General features: G+C 45.2%; 1 protein-coding gene across 1 annotated transcript; it reads left to right on the top strand.

The window, feature by feature from the left end:
- Positions 1–16398: 16398 nt before the first annotated feature.
- On the top strand, positions 16399–24139 carry vax1 (ventral anterior homeobox 1). The gene is made up of 3 exons (XM_055646927.1): positions 16399–18863; positions 21522–21709; positions 22950–24139. The coding sequence occupies exons 1-3, from the start codon at positions 18623–18625 to the stop codon at positions 23433–23435; spliced, it is 915 nt and encodes a 304-aa protein (XP_055502902.1). The 5' UTR covers positions 16399–18622; the 3' UTR covers positions 23436–24139.
- The last annotated feature ends 263 nt before the right edge of the window (positions 24140–24402 follow it).

The raw sequence follows: 24402 nt of genomic DNA, 5'->3' as shown, positions 1-24402 counted from the left end.
AGACCAAGTGCAGACCCGTTGGGTCTGTTTCCCCAAACGGCTTTTGGGGGGGGGGGGAGTAGGGGCTGCGGCATCACACTCAAATTAACCACCCCCCAAACTCACAGGTGGGGGGGGGGGTGGGTGAGAAGAGGGGAGGGAGGGGAGAGGAGGAGGAGGAAACATGACAGATTTGGGAGGGAAAGGAGAGCGGGGGAAGGGGGTGAGAGAGGGGGATGGGGAGAGAGATGTGGGGGAGGGGGGGATGAGGAGGGAGGGGAGGAGGGGGAGAGGGGTGGAGGGAAAGACGGGAAAGAGTGGGGAGTGAGAGGGAGGAGGAGAGAGAGGGGTAGGGGGAAGGGGGGGGGTGGAGAGAGGGAAGGGGGTGAGGGAGAGAGGGAGAGGGGTGAGGGAGAGGGGTGAGGAGAGGGAGAGGGGTGAGGAGAGGGAAACATAGAAATTAAGTGCAGTAGTAGGCCATTCGGCCCTTCGAGCCTGCACCGCCATTCAATATGATCATGGCTGATCATCCAACTCAGTATCCTGTACCTGCCTTCTCTCCATACCCCCTGATCCCTTTAGCCACAAGGGCCACATCTAACTCCCTCTTAAATATAGCCAATGAACTGGCCTCAACTACCTTCTGTGGCAGAGAATTCCAGAGATTCACCACTCTCTGTGTGAAAAATGTTTTTCTCATCTCGGTCATAAAGGATTTCCCCCTTATCCTTAAACTGTGATCCTCTGTTCTGGACTTCCCCAACATCTGGAACAATCTTCCTGCATCTAGCCTGTCCAACCACTTAAGAATTTTGTAAGTTTCTATAAGATCCCCCCTCAGTCTTCTAAAATCTAGCGAGTACAAGCCAAGTCTATCCAGTCTTTCTTCATTTGAAAGTCCTGACATCCCAGGAATCAGTCTGTTGAACCTTCTCTGTACTCCCTCTATGGTCTGTTTCCCCAACGGCATTTGCGGGGGGGGGGGGGGGGGGGGGGGGGGGAGAAGAGGGGGGAGGGAGGAGGAGGAAACGGGATAGTTTTGGGAGGGAAAGGAGAGCGGGGTAGGGGGTGAGGGATGGGGAGAGAGCTTTGGGGGAGAGAGGGAAGGGGGGGGTGGGGGAGAGAGAGATGGGTGGCAGAGGGAGAGGGGTGAGGAGAGGGACACATAGAAACATAGAAATTAAGTGCAGTAGTAGGCCATTCGGCCCTTCGAGCCTGCACCATTCTCCATTCAATATGATCACGGCTGATAGAAACATAGAAACATAGAAATTAGGTGCAGGAGTAGGCCATTCGGCCCTTCGAGCCTGCACCGCCATTCAATATGATCATGGCTGATCATCCAACTCGGTATCCCGTACCTGCCTTCTCTCCATACCCCTGATCCCCTTAGCCACAAGGGCCACATCTAACTCCCTCTTAAATATAGCCAATGAACTGGCCTCAATTACCCTCTGTGGCAGAGAGTTCCAGAGATTCACCACTCTCTGCGTGAAAAAAGTTCTTCTCATCTCGGTTTTAAAGGATTTCCCCCTTATCCTTAAGCTGTGACCCCTTGTCCTGGACTTCCCTAACATCGGGAACAATCTTCCTGCATCTAGCCTGTCCAACCCCTAAAGAATTTTGTAAGTTTCTATAAGATCCCCTCTCAGTCTCCTAAATTCTAGAGAGTATAAACCAAGTCTATCCAGTCTTTCTTCATAAGACAGTCCTTACATCCCAGGAATCAGTCTGGTGAACCGTCTCTGCACTCCCTCTATGGCAATAATGTCCTTCCTCAGATTTGGAGACCAAAACTGTACACAATACTCCAGGTGTGGTCTCACCAAGACCCTGTACAACTGCAGTAGAACCTCCCTGCTCCTATACTCAAATCCTTTTGCAATGAAAGCTAACATACCATTCGCTTTCTTTACTGCCTGCTGCACCTGCATGCCTACCTTCAATGACTGGTGTACCATGACACCCAGGTCTCGCTGCATCTCCCCCTTTCCCAATCGGCCACCATTTAGATAATAGTCTGCTTTCCCGTTTTTGCCATCAAAATGGATAACCTCACATTTATCCACATTATACTGCATCTGCCAAACATTTGCCCACTCACCCCAGCCTATCCAAGTCACCTTGCAGTCTCCTAGCATCTCCTCACAGCTAACACTGCCCCCAGCTTAGTGTCATCCGCAAACTTGGAGATATTGCCTTCAATTCCCTCATCCAGATCATTAATATATATTGTAAATAGCTGGGGTCCCAGCACTGAGCCTTGCGGTACCCCATTAGTCACTGCCTGCCATTGTGAAAAGGACCCGTTTACTCCTACTCTTTGCACTCTTTACTCTAATCATCCAGCTCAGTATCCCGTACCTGCCTTCTCTCCATACCCCCTGATCCCTTTAGCCACAAGGGCCACATCTAACTCCCTCTTAAATATAGCCAATGAACTGGCCTCAACTACCTTCTGTGGCAGAGAGTTCCAGAGACTCACCACTATCTGTGTGAAAAATGTTTCCCTCATCTCAGTACTAAAGGATTTCCCCTTTATCCTTAAACTGTGTCCCGCGTGTCCTGGACTTCCCCAACATCTGGAACAATCTTCCTGCATCAGACAAATGCAATTCAGGACTTTTCACTTCACAAGCAAAACCAGAATGACAGTTAGTGAAGAATTTGAATAATCACTGAGCGTTCTCTATGGCAACAATGTATTTGAGCATTGGGCATTGTGACATCACACGATGGAACGTTCACCATGGGCTGGGCTCCTGCAAAGGCATATGTAAATGAATCCATTCCGATTGGACATATGTGAACATTGGGCATTGTGACATCACACGATGGAACATTGACCATGGGCTGGTGCTGCTTGTGTGGGTGAGAATCCAGTTTCTTTTTGAAATATTGAGGTGGTGGGGGGGGGTGGGGGTGAAGGATTTGATTAAAAAAGTGTACCTAAACACGACGAAATGTAATGAGGAGCGGATACTTAGAAAGAAAAGCGAAATCTCTACCGAAATGGAAAAGACGTCGGCGATTCTGCGTCCGGTTTCGGAGTTGCGGAGCCGGGAGCCGTACATGCAAATGGATCCATTCCGATTGGACGTCCGCGAGCATCGGGCATTGTGACATCGCACGGCGGGAACGAATCGAAAGGCAGGAAGGGATCCGTACTGCAGGCGGACGGATGGATTTGACTTTTATATATTGACTAGACCAAGTGGGACCTGTTGGGTCCCTGTCACACGGGAGGCCTGGTCCCCCAACGCAAATTTCCACCACTCGCCCATTCCCCCAACACAACCCTTTACCCCAACGCAATATTACACCACTCACCGATAGCCCCCAACTGCGCAGGTGCGGCACATTTCCCCTCATCCTCCAGCACTCCCTCCCCCTCTTAACCCTCTCTCTTCTTTCCCCTCTCCTACCCTCCACCACTCCCTCACCTCTCCCTCCCTCTCCTTTCCCCTACCCTCAGTCACTCCCTCCCTCCCTCCATAACCCCTCTCCCTCCCTACTGCCCTCCTTTCCCTCCCGTTCCCCCAACGCAATATTCCACCACTCACCCACAGCCGCTAACTGCCCCACTAACCGTCCCCAGCTGCAGGATGCTCCCCACCGGCTTCAGGCAGGGAACGGTGGTGAGCATCCTGCAGCTGCGGACGGTTAGAGGGGCAGTTCAGGCGGGAGTCGGTGGAGTGGGAGCATCGGGGGAGGGGGACGGCTTCAGACGGGGGCTGTCCGGGGCTGTTTGGGGGGGGGGGGGGGGGGGGAGGAGAGCCAAATTCCGGTGGGGAGCATCCTGCAGTTGGGGCAAGACGGTTTCAGGCGGGCGCTGGAGCATCCTGCAGCAGGGGGGGGGGGGGGGGGGGCTGTCAGGGGGGCCAGTGGAGTGGGGGGGGGGGGGGGGGGGGTATGGCTTCATGCGGGACTGTTGAGGGCCAGTGGGAGACGGGGGAAAATTCCTACAGCCGGGGCAGGGGGACGGCTGCAGAGGGGGGCTGTCGGGTGGGGTGGCGGGGGGCTGTCCTGCAGCCAGCCGGGGAGGGGGAGAGCTTCAGGCGGTGGCCAGTGGGGTGGGGGGGGGGCTTTTTGGAGGGTTAGTACGGGTGTTGTGGTCGGAAGGGACTTGTTTCCAGATGGCTAGTATGGATATTATGGGCCAAAGGGACTTTTCTTGGGCTAGTACGTTCTGTAGCCGGGGGACAGGGACGGCTTCTGGTGCGGAGCGTCCTGCAGCCAGGGCAGGGTGACGGGTTCAGGCGGGGCCGCCAGGGGGCCAGTGGTAGGGGAGGGGGATGGCTGCCGTGGCCTGCCACTGCCTATCGCTGTCGTGGCCTATATCGCTGCTGCTCCCGACCGGCTTCAGGTGGGGACTGGTCGGGAGCATCCTGCAGCTGGGGACGGGCTGGCTTCAGGCGGGGGCTGCTGGGGGGGTGGGGAGCATCCTGCTGCCTGCAGCAGGGGACGGCTACAGGCTGGGGCTGTCCACATCCGGTGGGGTGGGGGGGGGGGGGGGGGGTTTGTCCTGCAGCCGGGGGATGGGACGGCTTCAGATGGGGACTGTCGGGCCATTGGGAGGAGTGCCCTGCAGCCGGTGGAGGGGGACGGCATTATGCAGGGGCTGTCAGGGGCCGGTAGGGAGGGGAGGGGGTAGTAGGGCTGCAGGCGGTGGCGAGCTTTCTGAAGGGCTAGTACGGGTGTTGTGGTCCGAAGGGGCTGGATTTCTATGGGCTAGTACGGATATTGTCAGAAGGGACTTTTTTTGAGCCAGTACAGGTGTGGGCCAGCGGGACTGGTTTCCGGAGGGCTAGTAGGACATTGCGGGCTGACTGGACTTTTATTGGCTTGTAAGGGTGTTGTGTGGCGGAATGGACTGCAGCTGAGGGAGGGGACGGCATCAGGCGTAGACTGTCGGTGGGGGGGGGGGGGGGGGGGGGGGGGGTGAGCGTCCTGCAGCTGGGGGAGGGGGACAGCTTCAGGCAGTGGCTTTCATAGCCGGTGGGGGAAGGGGTGTGAGGGGAGGGGGGTAGATGGGTGGAGGGGGGTGTGTGGGTGGGTGTGGTGTGCCCCCGCCAGCGCCCGGCTCCATCAATCCCCCCACACACACTCCTCACTTCCCCAGGATCTCGAGGTTGCAGCAGTCTCACGGGCCGCTTCTCACTCCGGGCCGCTTCGCACTCTGGGGCTCTCCGACTGCGCACCGCCTCCGCGCTCCCCAACTCCGGGGGCGGCTTTGGGGCAGACGGACTTGGGGCGGCTTCTAGACGCATGGACTCGGGGCGGACGGCTTCTGGACTCAGCCCGGCCTCCTGGGCTTTATTCTCCTCGCCCCGGTGATTGACAGCAGGTGCCGGAAGGGGCGTCACCGTCCCGGTGATTTACAGGAGAGAAGACCAATCTGCTGATAATACGATTTTTAAACCTTCATAACTTTTGCAATATGCAACCGATCGGAAAAAAATTGATGCGCTTGGAGCACAGGAGAACTGTGAGTAAGGTGACGAAAAATCGTAACGTTAACGGGTACCGTTTTTACACACATTTCAAAACAACGCAAACTGGAAGGGGACAAGATGAGAGTTTTTGTTAAGTTTGGATAGAAAATAGATAGATAGATATACTAGGCCATGTGCAGATTCGTTGGGCCTGCTCCCCCAACACAAGATTCCACCACTCACCCATTCCCCCAACACAAGCCGTTCCCCCAATGCTATGTTGCACCACACACGCGTAGCCCCCAACTGCGCAGGCGCGGCTCATTTCTCCTCATCCCCCAGCACTCCCTCCTCTTCTTCACCCTCCCTCTTCAATCCCTAGAGAGGGAGGGGTGGTGGAGAGGGTGGGGGGGTAGAGAGGGGGGAGGGAGTAGAGAGGGAGGGGGAGAGGGGCAGAGAGGGAGGAGGTAGAGGTGTGGGGGGGATGGGGGTAGAGAGAGGGAGGAGAGGGAGGGAGGGAGGGTAGAGGGAGGGCGAGGGAGGAGGGTAGAGAAGGTGGAACTGAGGGTAGATAGGGAGGGGGCATCTCCACCCCTCCTCATCTGCCTCCTCCACACCCCCCCCCCCCTTCTCCCTCTACCACCCCACTCCCTACCCCATCTCCCTCCTCATTTCCCTCCTCCCCTCACTCCCATTTGCTGCCCCAGCACCTACCCAGATCATAGAACAGCTCTAGGGCCTGGTTCTCGTACTCGGCCCGGCCCTGGCTGTGGATTCAATCTGTCAAATCGGCCGCCGCCTGGGCTCCAGTCCAGGCTCTGACTTCATCTCCGGGCTCGTCCCTGACCCCGGACGCAGGCTCGTCCTTGGTTCCAGCGGTGGCTTCTTTCTCGGACCCATCCCAAGCATGGCCCTCACTCCAGCTCCAACACCAGGCACGGCGTCGGCAGCCGCCGCCACTCCTCGTTCACCACGGGCGCTGGAGTGCCCCTCCCTCCTGGAGAGTCCTGTCCCGCCTTGCGAGTGCATTGTGACGTCACTCTGTTTTTTTTCCAATAATGGGTTAGTTCTTGAGGCTGGGAATGCGACGGGAAGATGTTTATCGAAACAACAGAAACAAAATGTGAGTAGGATATGTGAAAATGGGAAGGCTGTGGCCTAGCGTTTGGAAGAAGATAGGAAAACCTGATTGACACATCGTCGGCACAAACAAGACGAAGACCTTTAGTTATATTGATATACTAGACCAAGTGCAGTCTGCTCCCCCAACGCAGCCGTTCCCTACCCGTAGCCCCCACGGGAGACGTGCTCCTCCAAGTCAAGCGGCTCAGGAATCAGCAGTGCGGTTGTTTTTAAATGGCGTCTTTGAGGCGAGATGTGGGCGCCAGCAGCCATTATGGTCGCTGGCCAGCAGGAGGCGACAAAATGAGTGAGTGGTGGGGGGGGTGGGGGGGAGAAGGATTTGATTTAAAAAAATGTACATAAACACGACAAAATTTAATGAAGTGGATACTTGGAATGAAAAGTGAAATCTCTACCGAAATGGAAAAAATCAAGGCGTTTCTGGGTCGGGTGTTGGCTAGCAACGAATCAAAGGCTGGCAGCCATAAGTCAGGCAGAAACACACACAGCCAGCCGGCAGCCACACAGTTTTATATATATACTAGACCAAGTGCAGACCCGTTGGGTCTGTTTCCCCAACAGCGTTTGCGGGGGGAGGGGGTGCACTCATATTAACCACCGCCCAAACTCACAGGTGGGGGGAGAAGAGGGGAGGGAGGGGAGAGGAGGAGGAGGAAACATGACAGATTTGGGAGGGAAAGGAGAGCGGGGTAGGGGTGAGAGAGAGGGGGATGGGGAGAGAGATGTGGGGGAGGGGGGGATGGGGGAGAGGGAGGGGGAGGAGGGGGAGAGGGGGGAGGAGGGATGAGAAAGGAAAGAGGGGGAGTGAGAGGGATGAGGAGAGGGGTAGGGGGAAAAGGGGGTGGGTGGAGAGAGGGAAGGGGGTGGGGTAGAGAGGGAAGGGGGTGAGGGAGAGAGGGGAGAGGGGTGAGGAGAGGGAGAGGGGTGAGGAGAGGGAAACATAGAAATTAAGTGCAGTAGTAGGCCATTCGGCCCTTCGAGCCTGCACCATTCTCCATTCAATATGATCAAGGATGATCATCCAACTCAGTATCCTGTACCTGCCTTCTCTCCATACCCCCTGATCCCTTTATCCACAAGGGCCACATCTAACTCCCTCTTAAATATAGCCAATGAACTGTGGCCTCAACTACCTTCTGTGGCAGAGAATTCCACAGATTCACCACTCTCTGTGTGAAAAATGTTTTTCTCATCTCGGTCATAAAGGATTTCCCCCTTATCCTTAAACTGTGACCCCCCTGTTCTGGACTTCCCCAACATCGGGAACAATCTTCCTGCATCTAGCCTGTCCAACCCCTTAAGAATTTTGTAAGTTTCTATAAGATCCCCCCTCAATCTTCTAAAATCTAGCGAGTACAAGCCAAGTCTGTCCAGTTCATTTGAAAGTCCTGACATCCCAGGAATCAGTCTGTTGAACCTTCTCTGTACTCACTCTATGGTCTGTTTCCCCAACGGCGTTTGCGGGGGGGGTGAGAAGAGGGGAGGGAGGAGGAGGAAACGGGATAGATTTGGGAGGGAAAGGAGAGCAGGGTAGGGGGTGAGGGATGGGGAGAGAGCTTTGGGGGAGGGGGGATGGGGAGAGGGGTGGGGGGGAAAGAGGGGAAAGAGCGGGGAGGGAGGAGGAGGGGGGGTAGCGGGAGTGAGGAGGGGATAGGGGAAGGGTGTGGGGGGAGAGAAGGTAGGGGGTGGGGTAGAGAGAGGGAAGGGGGTGGGGGAGAGAGGGATGGGAGAGGGGTGAGGAGTGGAGTGGGGGAGGAGAGAGTGGGAGAGAAGTGGAAGAGTGGGGACGGAGGGAGGGGTAGAGGGGTAGCGGTAGCGGTAGAAGAGGGGCAGAGGTGTAGGGGGAAGGGGGTGGTGGTAGAGAGGGTGGGGGTGGTGGTAGAGAGGGAAGGGGGGTGGGGGAGAGAGAGATGGGTGGCAGAGGGAGAAGGGTGAGGAGAGGGACACATAGAAACATAGAAATTAAGTGCAGTAGTAGGCCATTCGGCCCTTCGAGCCTGCACCATTCTCCATTCAATATGATCACGGCTGATAGAAACATAGAAACATAGAAATTAGGTGCAGGAGTAGGCCATTCGGCCCTTCGAGCCTGCACCGCCATTCAATATGATCATGGCTGATCATCCAACTCAGTATCCCGTACCTGCCTTCTCTCCATACCCCTCTGATCCCCTTAGCCACAAGGGCCACATCTAACTCCCTCTTAAATATAGCCAATGAACTGGCCTCGACTACCCTCTGTGGCAGAGAGTTCCAGAGATTCACCACTCTCTGCGTGAAAAAAGTTCTTCTCATCTCGGTTTTAAAGGATTTCCCCCTTATCCTTAAGCTGTGACCCCTTGTCCTGGAATTCCCTAACATCGGGAACAATCTTCCTGCATCTAGCCTGTCCAACCCCTTAAGAATTTTGTAAGTTTCTATAAGATCCCCTCTCAGTCTCTTAAATTCTAGAGAGTATAAACCAAGTCTATCCAGTCTTTCTTCATAAGACAGTCCTGACATCCCAGGAATCAGTCTGGTGAACCGTCTCTGCACTCCCTCTATGGCAATAATGTCCTTCCTCAGATTTGGAGACCAAAACTGTACGCAATACACCAGGTGTGTTCTCACCAAGACCCTGTACAACTGCAGTAGAACCTCCCTGCTCCTATACTCAAATCCTTTTGCAATGAAAGCTAACATACCATTCGCTTTCTTTACTGCCTGCTGCACCTGCATGCCTACCTTCAATGACTGGTGTACCATGACACCCAGGTCTCGCTGCATCTCCCCCTTTCCCAATCGGCCACCATTTAGATAATAGTCTGCTTTCCCGATTTTGTCACCAAAATGGATAACCTCACATTTATCCACATTATACTGCATCTGCCAAACATTTGCCCACTCACCCAGCCTATCCAAGTCACCTTGCAGTCTCCTAGCATCCTCCTCACAGCTCCCCCCTCTCCATACCCCCTGATCCCTTTAGCCACAAGGGCCACATCTAACTCCCTCTTAAATATAGCCAATGAACTGGCCTCCACTACCTTCTGTGGCAGAGAGTTCCAGAGACTCACCACTATCTGTGTGAAAAATGTTTCCCTCATCTCAGTACTAAAGGATTTCCCCTTTATCCTTAAACTGTGTCCCGCGTGTCCTGGACTTCCCCAACATCTGGAACAATCTTCCTGCATCAGACAAATGCAATTCAGGACTTTTCACTTCACAAGCAAAATCAGAAATGACAGTTAGTGAAGAATTTGAATAATCGCTGAGCGTTCTCTATGGCAACAATGTATTTGAGCATTGGGCATTATGACATCACACGATGGAATGTTCACCGGGGCTGTGGCTCCTGCAAAGGCATATGTAAATGAATCCATTCCGATTGGCCATCTGTGAGCATTGGGCATTGTGACATCACACGATGGAACGTTCACAGGAGGCTGCTTGTGTGGGTTAGAATCCAGTTTTTTTTTTAAATATTGAGGTGGTGGGGGGGGGGGGGGGGGGGGGGGGGGGGGTAGGATTTGATTAAAAAAGCGTACTTAAACACGACGAAATGTAACGAGGAGTGGATACTTAGAAAGAAAAGCGAAATCTCTACCGAAATGGAAAAGACGTCGGCGATCCCGCGTCCGGTTTTGGAGTTGCGAAGCGTCAAAGGAAGAAACGCGCGGCGGACGCCGTACGGCGGCAGGCGGACTGATTTGAGTTTTATATATATAAGATAGATGTCACAACCCGTGAAAGCAAGCATGCCATATGCTTCTTCGCAGGCCCTTTATATGTTTTGCCACTTTGAAGGAATTATGAACCCCAACTCTAAATCCCTGGCCTCAGAATATAAGGATGTACCTTTGGAAAGGAGATGAGGAGGAATTTCTTCAGTCGGAGGGTGATGAATCTGTGGAATTCATTGCCACAGAAAGCTGTGGAGGCCAAGTCAATGGATATTTATAATGTGGAGATTGATAGGTTCTTGATTAGTACGAGTGTTAGGGATTATGAGGGGAAGGCGGGAGAATGGGGTTGAGAGGGAAAGATAGATCAGCCATGACTGAATGGCGGAGTAGACATGATGGGCCAAATGGCCTAATTCTGCTCCTATAACTGATGAACTTATGAAGATCCCTTTGTTCATCAGCATTCCGCAGCACCCTAACGTGTACTGTATATGTGTTACCCCCATTTGACTTCCCAAAATACAAACCTCACATGTCAGGATTAACCTATATCTGCCAGCACTCTGCCCAACTTTCCCTTTGATCTAAGCAGTGGCCTTAGACAACTTTCCTCACTATCCACAACACAATTTTTGTATCATCTGCCAAATTACTAATCAGACCTCTTCCATTAACATCCAAGTTGTCAATATATTTTACAAACAACAAGGGTGCCAGTAGCAATCTTTATAGAATACTACTGGCTACTGGCTTCCAATTAGAAAAGTAACCTTCCATTAGCACCCTTTGTCTCCAATCACCACACTGAATTTGGATCCAATTAATGAACTTGACTTAGATTTCATGCTCCTTAATCTTCTCATCTACAGGAATCTTCTTGGTGAGTGGTACCTCATCAAGAGTATTATGAAAGTCCATATAGACAATGTCTATCACCCAGCCATCACCCATCTTCTTCATTGCCTCCTCAGAAAACTCCATCCATTCAGAGCGAAAGAGGAATTATTTGCCACAGAAGGCTCTGGAGGTAGTCATTGGATATTTTCATGGCAGAGATAGATAGATTCTTGATTAGTACAGGTGTCAGAGGTTATGGAGAGAAGGCAGGAGCATGGCGTTAGGAGGGAGAGATAGATCAGCTATGATTGAATGGCAGAGTAGACTTGGTGGGCCGAATGACCTAATTCTACATATTCCTTATAGCCTTATGACCTAATAACATCAATTGCACAAAGTCATGTTCATTATCCCTGAGCATCCCCTCCCTTTCCAGATGTACTTAAATCACACTTGTGATTTTCACTAATAAATTCTTTACCATTAATGTAGGACTTGCCTGGTTTATCTCTGCTGCCTTTCTACCACCCTCTAGCTATCTGCTCGTGGCCGATCACAAACTGAGATTCAAAAACCTCCATCAGTGTCTCAGCTTTCTCGTCCCTTGCTTCCCATAGCAGCTGTGATAGATTTCAGCTGGTCTTGGGGATATATCAACCATTATGCATCCCCTGACATCTAACACCTCCCTCTTCTTAATATGGACATACTCTTAATATGGATAATGTTCAGTGAGGTACCCCTCCCCAAACATTATCTTCCACATCCTTCCCCTTGGTGAATGCTGAGCAGAAATATGCATTTTGGACCTAGCCCTCATTGCCTTGTCCCTTGAGTCCCTAAGAAGAGTCACTTTCTGGCTGCCCTCTTGCTCCTGATGAATTTAATGATGTTGCATTCTGCAATTATAAATAAAATAGATGAAGTCTCAGCAAAATTGCATAACACTTCAGAAATAAATCCAATTTGAACACTGATGAAAGCGCATGAATGCATCCGACCTCTATATGAAAACTCAACACAAAGAGTATGAGCTGAAATATTAAAAGAGGTACACAAGTTTAAGGCTGACTGTCAATGTTGGCTATGAGCATGTTAAGGAAATAGAACTGTGTGCCAAATCCAAACAAGTAAAAATGAACTGCTGATGAATAAAGTTAACACCCTGCCAATAAAAGCAATTAAATTGCAAACAAGAATGAATGGCTAATCCACTGAGATTGCATAGAACGCAACTGCAACTTCGAATGGACAAAATGCAAGGAAGGAGGAGAAATTAAACAGGAAATATATTTGTAAAGACTGATTGAATTGTGTGGAGGACTCAAGTCATAATCAAAAGGATTGCTTCTTTTCTTCAGAGCAAGGGTCACAGAGAGACTTTTATAAAGTGCATCAGCAACTTCTAGAAATCCAAGAATATAATGCATAGAGTCCATTACTGCAGAACAAAATGACACAAATCCATTATTAGTTGGAAGCAGAGATAAAAACACATTATATATAAACTCACACAATGCTATTTGTTGATTTGTTTTCCATCTTAACATTCAACATGGCCCAAACCAGTGCGTGTAGAGACCATTATCTTAGTCTTTTGGGAGATCTAGAGTATACTGTATTTTTCCTTTTGCATAAAGTTAAAGGGTGTTTATATAATTACATCCATCTTGGTTTGCAAGTAGGACATAAGGAAGGAGCAGCAGTATACCATATGATAAGCCATAACATAGGAACATTTTATTGAATGGTGAAGCAGCATGGTTTCCAAAATAGCCCACCCCTTATCTCCTTATGTTATGCACTTACAAGAGTGTCATTCTTCACATATGATGCAAATCTTTCAGCAGAAGTGAAATAAGTTTACACAATGTAGAAACAAAGAACTGCAGATGCTGGTTAATACACAAAAGGACACACTGCTGGAATAAATCAGCAGGCTAGGCAGCATCTCTGGAGAACATGGTAGGTCTGAAGAAGGATCTGGATTCAATCATTTTGAATTCAGAGTAACTCGTTGATTCGTGAAAAAAACAATCTCCTCTGCATGGTCCAGCAACAACTCTATTCTCTACATTAATCTGTTTGCAACCTCGTGAATTTTGCCAGATCCATGGTCACATCGTACAGCGTGGGATACATACTCTATTCGCCTGTGTGCAAGTCTGATTTAAAGATCGAAGACTGTGGCAAGCAGAATGTCAAGAGGCACCAAGCCAAACTTATTTAAATGATTAAAAAAACTCAGATCATGGAAACAATGGCAGTCTTTCCAACCCCTTCTTCATTCCACCATTCTGGTGCTCCACCACTTGCCCTCTTCATCAAGACCATCACATCGAGAAACTTTCAAATACAGGAAATTATATTATGGGTGAACAAATCTGAACTAACGCTTAAAATGTGGATTGCAAGTATGTTGGACACCGCACATCTTGAGGAAATGCGATTCCTCCTAATGGATAAATCAGACCAATTCATAATGAGTTAGTCTCCATTTGTCGTCTTTTTTGGAATCATATGGTGCAACTCAATTGTAAAAGCTAACTGTTTCAGGACTGGACGAGGGTTGGTCAAGATTATAAATAATGATTTCCTTACTTTTTTTCTTCTTTTTTTTTAATGTTTTATTCTCTTTTTTCCATTTTCTTTTTCTCAACATTCTTCACTCATTCGTCTTTTTTCTTTTTCTTCACACACTATATATCCCACGTCTTTCTATCCTTTACTATCTAATTTATTTTTTCTTATTCTAATCTTTCTTTAATATAACAAAAAAAAAAGAAGCTGTACATAAAATGTATTATGAAAATATATATTAGGCACTTTGGTGCTATATGATTGTACTTACTTCTAATAAAATATAATATTTAAAAAAAAAAAAAAATCTGAACTAATTGCTTTTATTCAAATCTGGACTTCTTGTATGAAACCATAGGCAAGGTGTGAACTTCAAACCGGAAACCATTTTGGCAAGAAAACTATGTGAACGGAAATGACAAAGTGTACAGCAATATAATATGTTCCTGAGTGTTTCCTTTATGCATTAGTTCCATTACATTGTCCACTTTACATTATAGATCCATAAGGTATTAGAGCTATGCAGCATGGAAAAAGACCCTTTGGCCCACCTTTCCCATGCCCATGGAGTTGACTTAGTGGGCTGGTTCAATTTTCCTGAATTTAGCTCATAGACTTCTAAACCTTTCCTATCCATATATTCATCAAAGTATATTCTTAATTTCAGTTAATATTTATTTCACATTCAGTATAGTAAGACAAAATGCAGGAGAATATGGGGAAAAGTGAGGCAAAGATAAAATGTTTTAACTTTTATGTACATTTGGCCCTCAATAATAAGGAAAATATGTATCTCTTTAGTTTTAATTGTTGGCAGTTGCTTTTTATTCGCTCCAACAAAATAGGGAATTCTTTATGGATTGGGATTCTTTATAGACTGGGAATTCTTTCTGGATTAAACATATTTCCCCAACAGAATGACATGTACAACCCTGGATATGATATTAAACTGACTGGCTTTCCTACTGGAGTATGATGGAATCTGTAGCTGGGCTAGAGTGCCACTGCGCTACTGCTGTGATTGCCTCCATCATTGTAATGTTTTTTGGCGGCTCTATAATTATTGTTCGAGATATTATCCACTGGATGTCGCTGCCGATTTGCAACAGAATCAGGATTTTCCTCTGCCTGGGATGTTGAGAAGAAAATTGTCAGAATCAGGCAAATTGAATTCATAACTTTCCCGAGGTTAGAAGTGGCGCAATTTGGGTCTTTCTTTCTGATTGGTAATGTACTTATTTCAATCGGTAAATTTAAAGAATAATTACTAAAGATGTACGTGCCTTTGATTAAAGGTAGTTCAGGGATGGACGCTGGATCGTACTAATTGTTGGGACGTCATTCAATAGACACATCAGTCCTGCATAATTGTAGGTTGAATTTACAGAACACTGAAAGAAAATTGTGGACTGTTGAATCTGTTCTATCTATCTATTCCTTCTCAAACTTCAACAGATCTGTGAATAAAATTACTTTAACCATGAATTTTACATTAGTTTTGTGAAGGAAAAATATAATAAGTATAAAACAGTTCCGTCTCAATTGCCCGCCTTGTTTGCAGCCCAATGCTATTCATAACTTTGTCCATCAGGAATTTCAAATAGACAATAATGTTAGTCCCCTCGTTATCTACGTGTTCCTGTCGGTTTTTGTCAATGTGCCACTGTTAATAATAATGTGTATTATTTCTATAAACATTGTTGCCATTTCTGGAATGATGTACAAACATGCTCTGATTGCTTCCTGTGCAAAATGATCAACATCCCACACAAATGCAGAGGGAAATTAAACGCAAAAAAAACCAACACAGAGGTCAGTGCAAAATTAAGCGCCCAAAATATAAAAGCAACCCTCTTCCCATTCCAAATATTTTAATTCCTTCACAAATAAATGCATTTGTTGATTTCCCTACTGTGAAACTGCCGAAGGTGCTTCATCGTTATTAGGAGAGAATTACTTTACCAGCGGTTTCATTTTTTGTGCGTGTGGGCGACTAGATCGTTCTCATTACGACACAATGCATTGAAATTGAAACAAACAAACAAACAAACAAAACAATTTCGCATTTGTAACATTGAAAACTTACATTTTCCCAGATTGGGCTGAATTCGTGCACTACCGTCAGATTGCGTTTCGCTTTTTTATAAATCAGTTCAGGTCTGTGCCGTAACAAAGAAAATGTGCTAATGCTAAGTAATTATTACGCTCTCTCGAGAGCAAGGTTTGCGCACAAGTGGCACTTAATAGGCTGACAGCAGACACTGCAGATGAAGGGACCAAAAAGTTCCCAAACTTTTGAACACAGTACTTGGATTTGAAAACTGTAGTTTATTTAACAATTGTACGAGCAAGGCATTGACGATTTCAATATCCCACATGGTTAGTATTTTACACCATTTTTTGTTATGTGGATACTAAGTGTTCGGTGCGGTCTATCAATTTATTATTTGATGCTTTAAAGTAAAATTAGTTTTAGTAGTGCATTCTGGCCAACGTTAGACACAGCATATCCACAGGAATGCATTAATATTCTCACATGCGCGCTTTCTATCTATTCCTTTACATATTATTCGCCGCGTATAACATACGATGAAGAGCAATTGCTGACCTAATGTGAAAATGTCACATTTGGATTGGCAAACATAAGTGCACCGTGAATGTGCCAGAAATAAGGACCGGTCCGCCCTAAATCCGCCACACAACCCGGCAAGCATTCCCCTTCGACTGATTTTTACACAACTTATATTTTCCGACTCAGGCACCCGGCTTCTCCGATGTTGCTTTATTTTTTTTTTAAAACATCGTTTTTATTTGTTGGGGTGATATGCTCTCCTCGTCACCTTGGATTTAAGGTATGGAACAGGCTCGAATGTGAATGAGGAGCTGACCCAGAGTTGGTACTCGGTACTTGCAAGAGACAGGTCCACTCTGTACCCTTGAGGAATTAATACAGTACAAAATGTGTCCAGAGCTATATTGCAGCATTAAATAACATCGTCATCAAATAAAATGGTTCGGGTGTTCTTTTTTCAGGAAGAAGGTTTACCTTTGGTGAAAATGTTTGAATTTTAATTGAAAAAGACACAAAGTGCTGGAGTAAATCAGTGGGTCAGGGAGCATCTCTGAGAAGATGGTGCACCGCTGAGTTACTCCAGCACTTCCTGCCTTTTCTTATAAATCAGCACATGCAGTTCATTGTTTCGTCTTCTTAATTAGTCTATTGGACTGTAATTATCAAGACACCTATGTTTAAATTCAGCGTGTAGCAGCTGGAGGTTCCAGACTGTGGCCTGTGAAGAACTTCAACGATGTTTTGATTTTTGCAAGAAGGTGTTGATCCCGCGCCTCATTGTACAACGACCATCCCAATCCCCCAATTGTCTGTAGACATATCAGTAACTGAGATATCTCGTTTAGATCCAGAGATGGGAAAACTTTTTATCGGGACATTTTATTTAATGGCGACGAGACAAGGACTTCCATCCACGGTGTTCTATCTACTCGCGGGTTTAATCCGGAGAACGAGGAAGTCATAATTAGACTTGTTTCCTGTGCTATCCACTAGAGATGGAAATGTTATTTTAAATGTAATTGAACAGCGTCGCTGAATCACTGTGGCGCGTTAAAATTATAAACCGGACCGCGGCAGATTGGTGCATTTGTAAACTAAAGAAAAACGAGTACACATTTCTAAATACGCTTAAGGTAGTTGCTGAGACAAGTGTGTGTGTGTATAGGGGTGAGGGGCGCGATCAGGTGTCGATCTTTGTGCTTTTTCAGATATTCGACATGGACTTTTTTTTAGAAACCAGCGCCATGGAGATTGCCGGCATTCTTAATGTTGCTGTTTGGCGCTTCCCTTGCGACGACCGCAGGCAGACAGACCTCCATTCGAGCTCCTAAAACGGCCCGGGTTCCTATGAATGGGTTTAGTCCGACATGTGGCCTTTCACCCCGCCCTACGAAACACGACCATGCAAGCCACACTCGGAGAATTGTTTGTTAATAGTCCAATTAGATAATTGCCATCTTTCACTCTTTCCCCCATTTCCCATAAAAGAATGAATGCGGGGAGCAGCGTGAAGAGGGCTTCTGCCCCGCGAGGTGACAAGGAGGATTGGAGCGTGCTCCTAGCAGCCATCTATTCACTTGAATTGATTCATTGTTGGGTAATCAATGGTCTTATTGGATTATTGTCCATTCGAGGTACCAAATATATTGTTGCACTGACAATGAAATAACTGAGGTGAAACTTTTCATTTAGAGAATCTTTAGTTAGCATTTTCCGGACTAGCTGTTTCCTGTGGATATATTTTGAATAGATTTTTTTTTTCACTCTCTGGGTAGTTCCTAAAGGTGGCTCCGTCTCACTGGCCTGAACGTTCAGTTCAAGGGACAGAGACTCAAAGGAACTCGGGCTTTAGAGATGGCTGCTTGCAGCACTAATATTACAACAGCAAATTGCTCCGAACTTTCCTGAAACTCTTAACGCTCTGACAAGTGTATTTTTTTTTCGCATTTGAGGCCAATCGGTTTACAGTATTTAGCTGCCTGATTGAAGACGAGCAGAGAAACCATATATTAAGACCTGATATATTATCCAAACAACGTATTCATGGGGCAACGTAAATGCCTGGCCGTAAAATTACCCATAATCAATTGAAACGGCAAGTGTACGTACTATGTGTCTGGTATTTGTAGATCTCGCAGCAGTAAATCTGGAAGGCTGCAGCTTAAAGCACTATGTCGCGCAGTGTTGATCATTTGTTACATCAAGCAGGACAACCATAAAAAAAAAATCGGACAACGGAGAAAGCGGAATTTCAATCGAGCATTCCGAAACCACTCTTGCCGATAAAACAAACTTTAAAGAGAACCCAGTGGCCGGGACAATATTTTATGAAATATCTTAAAAAAAAAAAAAAAAAATATTGTGCCTTGCAATTTATTTTTCTCCGCACTACATTACACTAGCAGTCCTCAATGGAAGTCAGGTGCAATCGAGAACCAATAATGGAAGCGGAGTCGAGCAGAGGTTTAAAGAATGGACTCCGGGAAGGCAGAGAAACCAGCTCGAGTTCACGGGATTCTCACGGAAGCCTTCGGAATTCTTTGATGGACGACCAGCAAGAGACTTTCTCAGCTTCTGCGATCTCCGATGACTGCAATAAAACAAAATCCAGTACGACTGACCCGGACTATTGTAGACGAATTCTTGTAAGAGGTGAGCGCTCCCTCTCTCTCTCTCTCTCTCTCTCCCCCTTTTCTCCCTCTTTCTTCCTCTCTCCCTCTGCCTGTTATTGTTGAGTTTTAAACTGATTTGTCCCACTGGTTTGGCCCAGCTTGAGCTTCCTGTCTACGATGTCAAACACTATATTGCATTTAGACCAACAAGCCGTGTACATTTTAAAAATAGCCGGGAAACAAATATAATCTGTCGTGTTTTCCTTTAATTAGGCCATTTTTGCTACATCCATCCTCGTATGTATGTTTATATTTACGCGTTTTTTTACGAAATACAGTTCGCGTATGGCCGGGAGTTCGCCATAATATATTTTCTGTAGAACTAATCGACTACTAAAGAACAGAGAGGTTGTTTGCCTCTTTCCTCTCATTGTTTTTTTAAATTAAATTATTTGTCTTTTCTCGGCCCCTTTTCCGGATTTATCCCCGGTATTAGGAAGCTGAGGTCCTTTTTTGTTAGTTACGTTGTTTGTGTTTGCCTGCCTATTCTGACGGTTGGAAAACATGCTTTAATTTTACAGATCTATTTTAAGGTCGTGAAACAAACATAAATTGAAGCAGATAAAAGTAAGATGCCCGAGTATCTGGCCGGTTGGCAAATTGAAGGCAGATAGATTAAAAGGTGTTTCCCTTCCTAACGAGGCAAGCAATTGACAGTCAAAACGCGGGACGTAATCGATTTTACTGATATCATTACCTCAACGGCTCGACAACGGCGGTTTAAATCTACACGGTCTTATTTACTATATACAGACATCAAAAATCGGTTTATGAATGGGGGTGATTGTCCAAATTTGCATTAAAGGACACCATGGAAAAAAGTATCAATGTTTACACGATTGGGTCGATGATTTCTGTTTAGAAACAATGTGATCTTATAATATGTTGTCTCATGCCAATTATACTATATTACATCGTAAACATAACATTATAACATGGGATTCATTGGCAGAAGTGTACCGCGAGACCTACTATTGCCAGAGGCCAATATTTAAAGATAAATACCAATTTGCACAGATCAGATTAAAATAAAAGAGCTGATGGGGCACGGGATACATTTGTGAGATATGGTTTATTATTGTGGCAGTTTCTGTTTAAGGGTCACAAAATTCATAATGCATACATCAGCGTGCTGGACGGTTATATTTCTGTTTACCCACTCAATTAAACTGTGGAAATGCAGATTTCTGCAACACGACTTGGCTTTATCAACAAAAAAACTTGAACTGAAAAATACGATTTGCCCTACCACCAAAAAAGTAAATAGTTGCAGTTAATGGCTCTGTTATGTTGCAGTTCGGTGACTGTTTATTCCGTTGTTGAACTATTACAGCTATTTTTAAATTGGGTAGTGTTATTAATATTTAATTCATATTTACGATTACAACCCATTTAGTTATTTATTGATGTGCATGTCACTGCTATGCAAGAGTAATGTTTACTAATCATACTTAAGCCTTTGCATTACATTAAATGACACTGCAATTGAAGCAAACAGTAGCGCAATATCACTTTAAATATTATGTCCATACCGTTAAGTGATAAACTCGCGTACTAATGCTGAAGAAGCATTGAATCAGTAACGCAATGCCTGGCATAAACAATTGTTAATCCCTCTGTGACCGCCTGGCCCCTAGACGCGCGTCAGGTTGAATTGCATTCGAAGCAATCTCGGACCAGACTGACCCTGAGCAGAAACTAGTTTTTCTGACTCTGGTAGTTTCAGCTAAAAGCACATTGGACGACCTTTATTTTCGAGTTACAATTCATATTGTGCGACCTTACTGAGTTTTTAATTTGATGTTTAATTTGTTTGTGGTTAATGTTAACCTTGTCTGCAGCTGAATATATTTTTTTCCCAAAAGTAAGGTTGCAGTGGAGTGACTTCTGCTCATTTGTAAATGTATCCTTTGTTTATCTTTTAAAGCAATAATTGCATTTTCGCATCTTGATTATTCAAACTAAGAAAAAAAAATCACCAATTCCTTACTTATTCCTAGTGACGCAGATTTAAATTTAACATTTAGGAATAAAGCGATTTACAGATGGGAGTTTCAATTCTTTGATCAAACTGCGCATTTCCTTTGACTTGCATGTCGAGTATAATAATTGTGAATTTTCACTAAAGACATTTCCATTGCATTATCGTATTTATCGCAGCTAAGTACAAAACGCAATTAAATTATTGCAGGAAAAGAACCCTGTCAAGTTTTTTAAATCATCACTAATTAGAAATAGACTAGATTACTGAGATCTCGGGTATATGTGTTTCTTAAAGCCGTTGTATCTTATCTTTGAATATACGTGGTCATGCACAAGTAGTTTTTCTCTTGATTCGTTTGGAAAAAGGTGCTGACTGTCTATTTTCATCCTATATAATACACCAATGGACGCAATGTGAAATAAAGGAAGGATATAATTTCACCAGGCGATGTCTGGAATGTAATGAATGAAAGAATACAGGCTAAATTCACGATACCCAGTCCTGGATTGTTTCGGAAAGTTACACTGCTCAGAAGGATTGTTTTTGTATTTTATAGATATAAATATATATTAAACTATTTATATAAAATAATTGGATGCCTATGCTGTTAATTTGATTGGAAAAATAACTGATAAGTACATTTTCATCATGCAGATGCAAAGGGATCTATAAGAGAAATAATTCTACCCAAAGGGCTAGACCTTGACCGACCCAAGCGCACCCGAACATCTTTCACAGCTGAGCAGCTGTATCGTTTAGAAATGGAGTTTCAACGCTGTCAATACGTTGTTGGCCGGGAGAGAACAGAACTGGCTCGTCAGCTCAACTTGTCTGAAACTCAGGTAGACATGGGCAGTTATTTATAAACTAAACATCATAAAGTTATGTTTTGCTGTGCTATAGCTTAAGATTTTTTTTCTAAAGGCTCAAGATGGATATCTATCAGTACACCAACATTTGAAAAAAATCCATGTACTATATTTTTTAATTTTATGATGTGGTGAAGATTAATTACATTTTTTTGGACACATTCCTATTTATTTTAATGGTTAAATAGAGCAATAGTTGTAATAGATCTGAGCCTTAAACTTAAACCATATCAGCGGTTTCCATAAGCACGAGTATTTGACAGTTATAAAATATACAATTGGATTCGCCTAGCCATAAATAATTTTTCCTTATGCATTCGGTGATTACAGTCCATCATCCCTCCGAAAATTAAGTATAATTTGGAATCATAATAATAAAGGCAACTTACCAAATGTCCAGCTGGCCAATTGTTCAAATGTGGCCAGTCTGTGTCTTTTTGAATTGACATCAGGACAAAACAGTTTATGTGGGAAACTATTCATCTTGCCCATATATTTATTTCTAATATTACTTTCAACTGCTGCTTTGAGCAGTTAAAAACATGATCTGTATTGTTTTATCTTTAACTGTAATGTGTTATCTTAGTGGCTTAGTGTACTGCAAAATACATTTGATCAGTTGGTTAATATGAGTACAGTTCACTAAGCCAGTATGCTTTGTTTCATACCAATAGTAAAAACGATTCCTGCATTATTTTGTTTCGCCCAGGTCGGACAATTGTATTTTGACAAACATTTGCCATATTTACCGAAGTAATAACCGGGCAGCCTCAACAAACATTGTGCTGAAATCAGCTTACCCATTCTATCAACCGTGCTGAATATCCCAAAATAACTTAATTCGGAAACGCATTTTTGTTATATTAATATGCAAGTTGCATCGAATGGCGACAAATCACAATAAACTGTGTGGAGGATAATCCTATGATTTTTCGTGTCCATGTTGGAAGAGAAGTGTAAATTTTCGTGTCAGCACTTTCAGTTTACATTTAAATGTCTCTAATCCAATAGCTAAATGGAAGTGTACTTAAAAAATGGACGAATTCTATGTTTGTCACCTTTCAGGTCAGACATAGATATATTATTGATGTACATATTTTGTCACTGGGTTATGTTGAAGCGTTAGCTAAATCCGGCTTGGCGAATAAGCACCAGCATAGATTCAAGGCTGCTGTATAAGAAAGTGATGTACTGTGTATTACAAAAAAAACAGGTGAAAGTCTGGTTTCAAAACCGACGCACGAAGCAGAAGAAAGACCAAGGGAAAGATTCCGACGTTCGCTCGACAGCCTCTGAGACCGCAGCAACCTGCAGCGTTTTAAGGCTCCTGGAACAAGGAAGGCTTCTGTCGCCGCCTGGATTGTCCGGTATCCTGCCTTGTGCCACCAACAACCTGGGATCATCCCTGCGTTCCCCCATCGTCGGCCTTGGCACCACGTTGGGCACATCGTCACTCACGGTGGGGACATCTGGAGCACCGACACTGAGCACCACCCACCCCGGACACAGCGTCTTCAGTATGCCGGTACCATCTCTTATTGGCACGGTAGCCACAAGGCTCGCTTCACCCTTAACTGTTACCAGTTCTTTGACGGGGAACTTGCATGAACTTTCTGCTAGGTACTTGAGTTCTTCAGCTTTTGAACCTTATTCAAGAAATGGGAAAAGAGAAACGATGGATAAAAAAATAATGGACTGACAGATACTTTCAGGAAACGCGTTCTGTTGAACCATGAGGGCTGAATTAAAAAACATATTGGAAATTAACAATCGTGTAACACGTAGGCATACATATTATGCACATATGCCCCACTCCCAAAGATGCAGCTAGTCAGTTTAAACCGTCATAAGCAACTCTCGTTCGATTTGGGGTGGGGGGAGGGGAGTGATATTCAATGCTCCAACATCACTTTTAAACCAGGCCATACTCCAAACCTCTAAATGGTATCAAGATCTAGTACGGAGCTCTGGCGACAATGTGACGGGCTGTGCGAGTTCATAACGCAGTCAATTTATTTGGCTTGTCGAATGGTACAATATAATTTTGGATATTTTTGAATTGCAGCTCGGGCAAGTCATCCAACATAAAAGGTAATTTTTACGTCTAGTTCCTGAAGGAGTAAAGTATTCGATGTTCATGTTGCTTGTTCTAGCTCAGTTAGATCTGTCATAAATGAAGGTGGTGCGCTGTTTGGTCTTTTGTATAAAAAAAAGTATATTGTTTTAAACACATGCCACCAAAGTCCAGATATCCTGATGTATAGCTTTTATTATAGTATAATAATTTGAAGGATGTAAAATCTGAAATTGTATTTTATTGTAAATTATTGATTAACGTCCGTAATTAATAGACTAATGATTTAATGAAACGGCGGTGGCTGTATTTAAAGTTAAATAGTGTCGAATGAAAGCCCTTGCTACTAACTTGATCTGTATTTTGTCATTTGTTATCTTTTGCATGTTGTAAGAGTGAAAATACATGTGACTGAAATGTTAATAGCTGTGGTTTCTTATTCCCATCAAAAAACACCTTTCTCGGCACTGAGAATGAATTATTTTCCTGAGAAACACAACGTTCATCTTTAAAACGGGACATATTTCATTGTGTTTTTGAGTTTAAAAAAGACAAATTAAAATACAGTATGTCATTTACGTTTTCCATTCCC

The sequence above is a fragment of the Leucoraja erinacea genome, chromosome 15, assembly GCF_028641065.1.
Source record: "Leucoraja erinacea ecotype New England chromosome 15, Leri_hhj_1, whole genome shotgun sequence".
In the NCBI taxonomy this organism is placed as follows: domain Eukaryota; kingdom Metazoa; phylum Chordata; class Chondrichthyes; order Rajiformes; family Rajidae; genus Leucoraja; species Leucoraja erinaceus.
The sequence above is the reverse complement of the archived record's forward strand: the minus strand, read 5'-3'. Positions and strand labels throughout refer to the sequence as shown.

Bases quoted from the DNA above. Each gene is read 5' to 3' on its own strand.
- vax1 (XM_055646927.1), top strand. From the start codon at position 18,623: ATGGAAGTCAGGTGCAATCGAGAACCAATAATGGAAGCGGAGTCGAGC. The intron at 18,864-21,521 runs GTGAGCGCTCCC...TTCATCATGCAG, and splicing joins TAGACGAATTCTTGTAAGAG to ATGCAAAGGGATCTATAAGA. The intron at 21,710-22,949 runs GTAGACATGGGC...CAAAAAAAACAG, and splicing joins TCAACTTGTCTGAAACTCAG to GTGAAAGTCTGGTTTCAAAA.